At 36.1% G+C, this 11502-nt stretch overlaps 1 protein-coding gene across 1 annotated transcript; it reads left to right on the top strand.

Annotated features, from left to right (window-relative positions):
* Nucleotides 1-1696: 1696 nt before the first annotated feature.
* LOC134856218 (melatonin receptor type 1A-A-like) lies at nt 1697-9140 on the top strand. The gene is made up of 4 exons (XM_063872560.1): nt 1697-1797; nt 3863-4143; nt 8210-8377; nt 8851-9140. Exons 1-4 carry the CDS (start codon nt 1697-1699, stop codon nt 9138-9140), a joined length of 840 nt encoding a protein of 279 aa, XP_063728630.1.
* The last annotated feature ends 2362 nt before the right edge of the window (nt 9141-11502 follow it).

Genomic DNA, 11502 nt, shown 5'->3' with positions numbered 1-11502 from the left:
CCTTGATGATCTGGTTTTAAATTTAAGTGAATTTAAGTTTAAAATAATTTAAATTTGTGTAGAGAAAAGATTTAGTGTTTTTATGATATTAGTGAGCTTATGAATGCTGTAATGTTTAGGTGATGAAGCTGGAACAACAGGATGATTTATGATTACTTAACCATTTATTGTCATGCTACTAATTTTTATTTTGATTTTTCAATAAATATTTTTCAAACATGTTTTGTATATTACTGCAGAATTTAGGAAAACGATCTGAGATCTTTTTATCAATCGTTATTGTATATTAATAATTTTGTTTAGCGCCTGAAATGATTTTGAAGATTGACTTCAATATTTTATGTTTGCAAATGAAAATCTAAATTCATTGCTAGTAGTATTCTAAATACAAAAGTTTGTGTTGGCTTTTGCCGAACTATCATACAACTATATGGTAAGTTTCTGCTTTGTCGTATGTCGTCTCTGGTTCGAGGTCTTCTTGCAATTCCGGGTAGTTCTCTTATCGTTCGGAATATTGGCTTTGATCTATTGAGTCGTAGAGACATTTCGATTAAATTATCGTCGTGAAACATTTTAAAAATGTTTTGTCTAAAATCTAATCTATTTTTTGGTTAATTCTAAGCTATTAAGGTCTTGTTCGAGACTTATGGTCGCACCAGATGAGTTAGGACCGAAGTGTATAACTCATAGAGTAATTTCGGATAGGGTACACCGTCTGCTCGTCACGCTATCTTATTTTCGGCCGGATAGATTCGTGCAACTTCTTAGTCTAATACCGATCCTAATCTTACTCTTATACTATCTAGTCTCAGGTTGTTTAACTAGTCTCTGCTAGGCTCAATAGATCTAGGGTATACTGGTTTATTGCGGCAGCTGAAGTCTTCTTGGAGAGTCAACTAATTTCTAAGTTAAATTCAAATCTCTCTGGTGCTGAAATTACAAGTAATTTCAGCACTTACAAATAAGTGGGTTGTTAGTTAGATGGATCATGATTGGTTAATATTAAATACTTTACAGTGGTAAAATATCTAATTTATCCAATCATAAAATGTAGTTTAGATCAGGTTCCAAAACGGGCACTCTTTTTGATTCAGGTAATCAAATAACGTTAAAGAACGCAATCAAGTAACATTTGTTATATGAAATAGGTCCTTTAGGCCGAGAAAACCTGGCTCTACTCAAACGAAAAACTAGGTTTTGGAGCTTCATTTAGAGTTTCCTTGGCAATAAAAGTTTTCTCGAAAACTTTTTAAAATGATTGGGCAAAAAAATTAAACACATTATGGAAAAAAAATTTTGGATTACATTCATTTTTTGGAAAATTTTGTCCACTTTTTTAGTTACACTCATTTTTTGTCAAGACAACTGTTATTCGATTATGCCTAAATCAGTAACGTTTTTTTTTCTATGAATCAGGTCGGAACATTTTGTGCTACTTGCACAGCAACTGTCCATCCTTATTTCTAGTTTTTTTTATTCTGTTGAAATTCAAATGAACTAAAATCAAATTGGGAGTTCAGGCTAATATCAAGTGTTTGCTCTAACCAATTTTTGTTTGAAAATTATGACCTGTTCTCGTGACCAAAAGTTCTGACCAGTTTTTGCTTGGAAGTTACTTGGCAATCGATCTTTCTGCAATGAGTATACAACCCCCACCAACCGAAATTGTTTGTAATCTGTTCCCTGGAGCATTAGAATGATGAATGACAATGGAGTGCTGTGTCAAGTGAGTGGGGTTGTGTGTATCGTGTCCTGCTATGGCAGTCTATGGACTATGACTTTTATATCTGTGAACAGGTATGCTATTTTGCAAGTGTTGTGGCTGCTTTTCTTTAAATTTATATAATTAAGACTGGTATTGTGTGACCTGGGTTGCATTTGCTCTGTTGGAGCGATCTATTCGTTGCTGGTTTTTGTGTGTTTCTGATACAGTTCGTTTTCATTTTAGAGATTTCTGGATCTAATTTCTTTCAACCTTAGTTTTAGTTACCCATTTAGGGGTGTATTATTTTAAAATTTGAATGAAAAGCTGAGTAAAAAACTATTAACTTCATCGAAGCGGCTAAGGGAATCAGTTTTTTTTCGAAAACTTGTTCCTTGGCAAGGAAGGGTAGGGGGGCAAATTGTATGAGATTAGGAGCCTTTAACTTTCTTAGTCGAATCCAAAACACAAAGCGGTGTTATATTATTTTGAATAGAAAACTCCTCATGTACAACAAGACTTCGTAAAATGCTGAGATTAATTGAAGTTAAAGTAGAAATAGGTGCAAGTAGATTTGAAAATAACGTGTTCTTTCTAAATTAAACTGACTAGGGCATTTTTTGGGGAGAAACTTTGTATTCTGGTGTTTTAGTTTTTTTGTTTTCCACAGAAAATCAAGTAGTACTAATGGATGAGTGTAGCATTTCAAAGCCCTTTCAGTCGGTCATTCGAAAATTAAAAAACTTTCAAAAAACCGTCCCAGTTTTGAGAAAATTGGTTTGAAAACTTTGATTTTTAGTCGAATTACAAGCAAGTAGGGCAATCGTGTAGTCTTTTGTATTGAAGGATAAGCAATGAAAAACTTATTCAAGACCTTAAAAATCTAGTAAAATTAGTTTTCGAATTTTTTTCAGCGCCATCTTGGGAATATAAAAACTCTTTTTGTTTTTTTTTTAGTTAGTTTTTGAAGAAAAACTGTCGTCCAATATGCTTATTTGGATCTGCTTAACAATCGCCCCCCTTTTTTCAGAAAGGGGGGAGATTGTTCAGTAGATTAAATAAGTCGAATTTTTGACCAACCAGAAAGCAGCAAAATTATAATTCTCAATACAAAGCTCTAGCGCTAATTTACTGTATTTATTCATAGTAGTGGAGATTCTCAAGCAGATACCACAGAGGAGGAGGTGAGATTGTTAAGAAGCATCCGCTTATTTTACTATTACCATCGAATATACTTGAGTCTTAGGTTTTCGTTCAGATTCATTCATCAGACTAAAAAAGTGGACACTGATTCGAAAAAAAAAATTGTTTTGAAGTTTTTTAAGATTTTGGTCGAAAAATTCAGAGCTACGAACCTAAATTCTATCATTGTTTGTGCTTGAAGAAAAATTTTAATGACGAAATTGAAACCGAAAAAAAATCAACAAATTTTTGTTCACAAAAGCCCGACCCGCATTCAAGTTTAGACGCAAGCAATTATAACGGATTATTATGATGATTTTTGGCAATAATACAACTGGTTTTCCATGAGATTAAAATCTATTAGAATTTATTATAATTGATTACAGTTCATTCAAAAAACACTTAATAACAATTAAAATCGATTTTTATCGATTATACTCTCTTATTTTATCAGAATTTTGTAACACGAAAAGTACACTTTAATTACGTCTCATGGGCTCATGGGTTATTTTTCTCTCAATAACAAAATCTCTACAAGCGAGATGTCTTGTCACACTTTGGTTCATCTGAACATAAAGTTATACCACGAAACAAAAGTTTCATAGAGATCCTTTTGTATTAGTTGAAAGGTTCCCGCGGTTTGTGAAAAAAAAAGACTTCCGAGTAAATCATGAAAAAGTCGATTAAAATGTATTATAATTGATTATAATTGGATTTCGAAAAGAGAGAATACAATCAATTAATAATTGATTAAAAAAATTTTTTCTCAATTTTAGTAAGATTGGTACCAAAATCATAATATAATCGATTATTAACGCTTGAAACTGGATGCGGGTATCTTTAAGTTTCCCAGCGGATGCGCAAAAAATTTTATGATAATCAGTTTTTTTGAAAATTTTATCTCATTTGAATATCAGTAGCCGAGCACACCTAATGGCCCTTTTATAAACTAAAGCAAATGTGTGAAAATAAATTCAGATTTTTCTTCATCTGCAAACACACGATCTACAACAAAATCTTCAGCTTCAAAGGCACCCTGGCTTGCATCATTCTCATCTGGTCCTGCACTCTCCTTCTAGATGTGCCCAGTCTAGCCGGCCTGGGGGGTCACAAATATGTGGGTCTCTACTTGTTCTGCAGTTACACACAGGGGGGCGAGAGGTGGTTCAATGTCTCATTCTATACCATTTTGGCACTTGGAGTCCCGATGGTTGTCATCACTTTCTGCTACATTCAGATTTATCGCACTGCTTCAAAATGTTGGTGTTCGTTTTCTTATTAAGCACTCATTTTTCAGAGACACTTGGAATGAAAATGGACCTGTAAATCCAATAAGACTGCTCGTATCAGGGCGAAGCCCTGAATTTTCGGACTGCATTTTAAGGTCTATTGAGCAGTAAAACCATAAAAAAAAATTGTAATAAATAAATAAATAAATTTTTAATTTGAAGTTTTTGTGAAAATCATCCCCCCACACGAAAGATAAAGTACAGTTTTGCCCCTCGTAATATATCCATTTAGGCAAATAAGCTTCTGTCAACCAATTTGGAACAATTTCTAAGACAGGTTAAATATCCGCTTATGCGTTGAAAGCGCGAATTATATCGCGCGTCAATTGTCCCAAATTGGCCAAAATGGCCTTCTTTAAACACTCATAACTTAACAAAAATAATAACAAGTAATTTTTTTTATATTTGAGCTCAGGTTAAAAATAATTTTTGAATGAAAAAATTCCGTGAAAAACGACTACTTAAAAAGTCGAAATTTGTCTGAAGAAAAAAACAACCCGAGCACAAATATTCCGTTATTTTTGTTACGGAAGTCGGAACAAAAAAGCAAATTGGACCAATGCGTGTACAATAATACAGTTTAATTTACTAAAAAATGAAGTTTATATGTGCAGTGTGAACAATAGGGTTGTTACGGCGGGTTGATTGGAACATGGATCTGAACTAAATGACCCTTCGATGTGCTGCAGATTGAACTAAACGTCACCCGAGACATTACAACGGACCAAAAGTATTTCATATCAAACAATCATATACAAATGTTGTGATTATAGTCAATAAGCGAAAATTTTGATGACCTCTTTGGGCCGACCAGATTTATTTTTCGAGCTCTTCCAATAACATAAGGTCCAAAATCCAGAACTACAAAGTTCTCTTAATGCCAAAAATTTCTGCGCCGCAAGTAAATATAAGAACAAGACTGCTCGTATCAAGGCGAATCCCTTAATGTTCTGACTGCCTTTTAAAGTCTATGGAGCAGTAATAACATGAAAAAGTTAAAAGCAATAAAAAATGAATGAAACTTTTTAATTAGAAATTTATTTTATGAAAATCGTCCCCCAACGCCATTTAGAGTACATGGGTAAATTTTGCCCGTAGTAACATATCAACTATGGCAAATAACCTTCCTTCAATCAATTTAGAACGATTTCTAAGACGGATTAAATCTCCGCTTACGCGTTAATAGCGCGAAATATATCGCGCGTTAATTGTCCCAAATTGGCCATAATGGCTCTCTTTAAACCCCCATAACTTTACCAAAAAGGATCACAGGTAAAATAAATTTTCAAATTTCAGCTCAGGACAACAATACCTTTTGAATGATGGAAAAAAATTCCGTCAAAAATGGCTAGTTAAAAAGTCGAAATTTGTCTGAAGAAAAAAACTCACCCGAGCACAAATATTCCGTTATTTTCGTTACGAAAGTCGTAACAAGACTGCTCGTATCAAGGCGAAGCCCTGTATGTTCCAACTGCTTTTTAAGGTTTATGGAGCAGTAATAACCTAAAAAAAATTAAATGTAATAAAGTAAAATTAAGTTTTTTTTTTCTAAAATTTGAAAATTTTCAAGAAAATCATCCCCATCACACGCCATATAAAGTATCAAAGGATAGATCTCGCTCCTTGTAACAAATCAATTATGGCAAATAAGCTTCTTTCAACCATTTTGGAACGATTTCTAAGACGGGTTAAATCTCCGCTTACGCGTTAATAGCGCGAAATATATCGCGCGTTCATTGTCCCAAATTGGCCAAAATGGCAATCTTTAAACCCCCGTAACTTTACGAAAAATGATCACAGGTGAGATATCTTTTCAAATTTAAGCTCAGGACAACAATACTTTTTGAATGATATAAAAAAAATCCGTCAGAAATGGCTAGTTAAAAATTCGAAATTTGTCCGAAGAAAAAAACCCACCCCGAGCACAAATATTCCGTTACTTTCGTAATGAAAGTCGGAACAACAATAATGATTCTCCCACACAGAAACATATTAATCTTTTTTCTGTTAAATATTATGAGTATCGATTTTTCTTTGACCATGATATGTGAACTAAATGCTGTTCAGATATTGAGCAGTAGGCTCATCTCTCAGCACTTTAATTTTGATTTATCCAGGGGAAAATTTGAGATGGAAGGGGGCGTCTCACTCTCAGGAATTTCAACCCTCGCCACCCAAAACCTCACTTTTGGTCCTTTTTTACTAGTCCAGTGTTTCCTCGACCAGCCCTACCGTTGGAGCCAATACATATTAAATTTGAGGGGGAAGTCGCGCTGACAGAAGCAACCTTTTTGTTAACCCTCCCAAAAACCTCCCACGAACGGCAATTATGCCTGCTTGTTTTTAAGAAACGGGCACCTAGGGAGCAGAAAGTTCTGTCAGAAAAGGGTCTTTATACTGTCTAGGAAGAGCTCTGAAAATTGATTTGATTGATTAGAAAAAGTTCGACTTAAATTTATGCTTATTTATTTCTTATTGATCAGGCTTTTTAAAAAGCTAGTTAATGTATGATTGAGGGGCTAATCAAGATTTAACCAAAAAAATGATTTTTTTTGTAGATGCGAAAGGTTTACTCTAATGTTTGCAGCTTTCTGCAACTCGAGCCCGAATGCACGCGTATATCGTCTATCCCCCCTCCCCTCGTCTACCCCACGTCATCTACGCCCCACCGACGCCCCTCACCCGACGTTACCTCCAACCATTAAAACCCGCAGCCAGAAACTCCACACTAGACTGCAACATCAGAAACCCAACATTTTAAACCCTACGTTTACCGTATTACACCCCACTCCCTACGTCCATCCAGATTTAATATTGAGAGGATGAGGGGGGAAAGTGCGCGCAAGGGAAATAAATAACTGTATCTATAGGGCAGGGGCAAACATGGGCAAGGGGTGCATTGTGAGCATGGCGAATAGAGCTGAAGAAGACAAAGAACAGCGAAATAAGAGAAAATGATGAAAAAAAAACGCGATTGAATTTCATAAAAAGTGAAATTTAGTTCGACAAAAAAGTAACTAACTTAGTTTAAAAATGATTATGAATAAAAGAAAATAGCTCACAAAAATTATTAATTATTAAATCGATTAAAATGGATTACCTTTTTTCGAAAAAAAAATTGGAAAATGAGTTGAAAATTATTGATTATATACGATCGAGAATGATTTTCGGTTTCTTCAAAAAATAGTAGCCGTATATATCATTTTGAATCAGGAGCGGATTTAGGGGGCGGGGCAGATGCCCTCTTCCCCCCTCAGGGGTTCGACCCACTGCCGACCCAAAGGGTCCTCCCTTTGATACTATTTTTATGAATTCATTTCAAATTCAGAGAAGCAGAATTTTGAAATCCAATATGATATGATCAATCGTTATCCATTTCGAATTTTCATTTTGAATGATCAATCGAATTTTCGGTGCCGGACAATTGGAAACTTTAAAAAAGTAAAACATTTTTTAATTGAAAATTTCCGAATTCTCAACCAGTTTAAAATTAAATTAATGCAAAATTCAAACTTAAATCGCTATTTTTGAACTACGACGTCAGCACAACACAATTTATGCAATAGCAGTACAAAAACTAAATACAAAAGACCCAGTAGCGATAATAAAGTAAATCATGACCTTATTTAAGAAAAGTTCGCGGCCAAAATTGAACTAAAAGTGCTTTTTTCGCCACGTGATGAACGATGTGAAAAAATTCATTTTCTGAGCGACGCATAGCTCTCAAAATTAGTGTAGGTTGGTGCTAAAGCGCCTTCAAGATTACTCGGTGACAATTTGCTTAAATTGATTGTAACATAGGGGAGCTCTGAGGTGGTGAGGTTGCTACATTCTTGATTGGGGGGTCCGCCTCTTATGATAATCACTTTGATATGCCTCCACTTTGTGATAAAATCATTAATCGTCGAGTTCGCCTTCTTTTTTTTCTAAATGGTCGTTGATAGCAAAAGTTATCGATTATGATGAAAACATGTCCTATCATCATTTTTTAAACATAAAGCCAAAACCTCTCGACCGCAGTGTCCATGTTTTGTAGCAGCCGGAGTTCTGGGCCAGCTGAGCAGTCGTCGGCAGAAGGACCAGAAGCAGATGCTGGTCTCGCTGGCCACCATCTACGTAGCCTTTCTTCTCACCTGGCTCCCCTATGCATTCATAGTCCTCACTCAGGGACTCAAACTAGATGTCTACAACTTCATGCCTCTCGGTATGTCTCAATGTCTAGCAATGTGGGGGGGGGGGGGGTTTGGGGGGGGGGGGGCATTTTATCCTCTTCTAAGTCAACCCACTACGCTTGAGGCACAGCGATTGAAATCTGCGTCATTTTCAATTTTTTTTTCAATTATTGAATATAAAATTGCTTTCAGAAGTCTCCGGACGATAAAAAGCTTGACAACGTTTTCATCTCTGCATGTGAAGTTTAAATATTTAGCAAAAAACTTTTGAATATAAAACTTGCTCCGTAAATTGCCATTCACCTTCAAACATCGGAAAAAATCATATTGCTTGTTAAAATCATTGTTTTTTTTTTTAAATCAAAAGAACACCTGATAAACTCTTTAGGCCGATGAAGGAGCCATATTTCTGATAACAGAGTACTTTGATTACACAAACCTATTAAATAAGAAATTAACATAACTGAATTTGAGTTATCAATTATTGTTTTCAATTTTGTGTTAGAGCTGATACTTTGCTTCGACCTGTGGGCCCATTTCAACTCGGCTATCAATTTCTTCATCTACGGAGTCACCCACAGTGGGTTCAGAAGGGCATACAAACAGATCATCTCCAAGGTCATTCCCTGCTACAACCCGATTTTGAGAACCAGATCGTCTGCCCACCCCCCTGTATCGAATAACAGCCGACATCGGGGCGAAGAAATCAACGGGAGTTGCAATCCACCCAACGCGACTGGCAATCTCAACAATCGCCCGGCGATCAACCAATCGAAATATGCGCAGCAACATTGACAGACTTATCATAACACAAACGAATCTAGATCCCAACCCCATATTTAATCACAAAACCTTACCCTGACCCAAGTTTATGTAATAAAAAATACCATGTCGAGTTTGAGACGAAGAAATAAATGCTTAAAAAACCTTGCTTCGGATTTTTTTGAGGTGGGGCTGAGCGAATGCGACAGTATTTAATTTTGAGAATCACCAAAGCTTTTTTTTCTGCAAACCTCAAGAAAAATGAAATGAAAATAGGTCGAGTTCTTTTTGACGAGCTCTAGCTAATTTTTGCATATAATATATTGTCGAAAAACGCGAAAGCCAACCTTCAGTATTTTTAAACTTCAAACGGTTTTTCTTCGAAACAATTACTTTTCGTTAACGATTGAAAGGGTATGAATTAAAAACTCCATTCGATCTTTTTTGACCTCTACCGACAAGGGTGATTGATTTATTCAGAAAACAACGGATGCGTAAATCTAGTATTATCATGGCGTAAATAATCAATCACAAGAATATCATGAAAAGCGGTAAACTAACGCCAAAACTGGTAAAATCTGGATACTTGTTCATAAAAATAGAAACCAATTAAGGAGATAATTTAAGATCCGTACCTCGTCACAGCTTAAATAGCTTACTCCTAACTACAATAGAAGGTGGAAAGAATGTGAACTTGAGCCCCCTTCTGTTCTTCACCCACTGGAAGTGTTCAGACCCCTTAGCCTCCTTGGTATAGGACTGCATCTGCAAACTGTTCTCATCTATCGGGTAGACTCTATTTAAGGCCGCATAGGTACATAGTGTGCCCTTAGCCGCGTCAGTTGCCATTCTACTTGTGGACAGTAGTATGATCAAAATTGAACTCTTAGTTTTGAATGGATTTATTTCACAATGATAGAAGGTTTGAGTTCCTCCGAGATAGTTGTATTGTTGAAGCAACTCTAATCCCCCCGACGCACAAAAGGAAAAAATCCCACTTTTTCGATAAAAGGTGATGTATAAGCCCAAATTTTCAGGTATATATATGTAATATTGGACATATTTTTGCCACTACTATTCGTCTATAGCTGTTTGACACAAGAACCGGGATGATTTATTGCCTTACAAAATGAGTATTCGAGTTTGATTAGGCTAGTTGCGTGTTTTCTTGAGCAGTTTCCGAAGTTTGGCTTTTCAATGTGGAATCCCTTCTTAGCTGTCTTGTGGCCGATCCAATTCACCCATGGAAACCTTATCGGGTACTTCGAGCCCCTGAATTTCAAATAACTGTACCGGGCAAAAGTTTTAATCAAATCAGGGGTTGATGGAGGTACAAAAGGTTGGTATTTTGCGTAGTAGATAAACGTTCTTAAATTAAAAGTATTAAAATTTCAAGTAGCGTTTGAATGTGCATAAAAATTGCTAAAAAGTCACAGTTTTTAGTCTCGACTATATGAATTATCAATCACAAGACGGTAAAAAGCGGTAAATTAACGCCAAAATTGGTAAAATTTAGATATTCTATTTATAAGATAATGAGCAAGAGAGCAAAGATAAATTAAGATTCTTGACTTAAGATACTTGAAACAGTCTAAATAAAGGCGACCAATCATTTGAAGTGAACCGAACGAATCATCCCCCCTCAAAAATCCCATTATCTTCCAAGCTTTTCAAGGGTCCCAACAGCTCCATTTACCCACAGGACTCTCAGTCAATTAATCAAGGGTTCGAATCTCCTTAGCCAATAAAGACTCCGAAGATTCATCTACTCAAGTATCACTCAGCCAGATTTTCAAGGGTCCTAATCTTCTCATTTGATCAAGGGTACCTCAGCCAACTGCTCAAGGGTCCCAATCTTCATAGCTTTTCAAGGGCACCAAAAGATAACTACTCAAGGCTACCTAAGTCAACTACTTAAGGGTCTCAAACTTTCTAGCTTTCTTACTCTACCCAGAGGGGTCCCAATCTTCTTAGCTATTCAACACTCCAAATTTTCATCTACTCAAGAATTCCTCAGCCAACTACTCAAGGGTCCCAACCTTCTCGTTTTATTAAAGGTCCCGCAAGCCCTTTACTCAAGGATTACTCAGTCTACTACTCAAGTTTCCCAATCTTCTCAGCTATTCAAGAGTTCCATTATTCAACTACTCTAGGGTCTCAATCTTCCTAACTATTCAAGAGTCCCAATAGCCTCCATCTACACAAACGTCCCTCGGTCAACTACTCAAGGGTCTCAACCAATCTTCTCATTTTACGAAGGGTCCCGCAAGTCATCTACTCAAGGGTCCAATTCTTTTCGTTTTATCAAAGATCCCGTAAGTCATTTAGTCAAGGATTCCTCAGCCAACTACTCAAGGGTCCCAAACTCCTCATTTATCAAGGGTCACGCAAGTCA

Source organism: Symsagittifera roscoffensis, unplaced genomic scaffold (assembly GCF_963678635.1).
Source record: "Symsagittifera roscoffensis unplaced genomic scaffold, txSymRosc1.1 SCAFFOLD_271, whole genome shotgun sequence".
NCBI lineage: Eukaryota > Metazoa > Xenacoelomorpha > Acoela > Convolutidae > Symsagittifera > Symsagittifera roscoffensis.
This window is presented reverse-complemented; position numbering and strand designations above follow the sequence as displayed.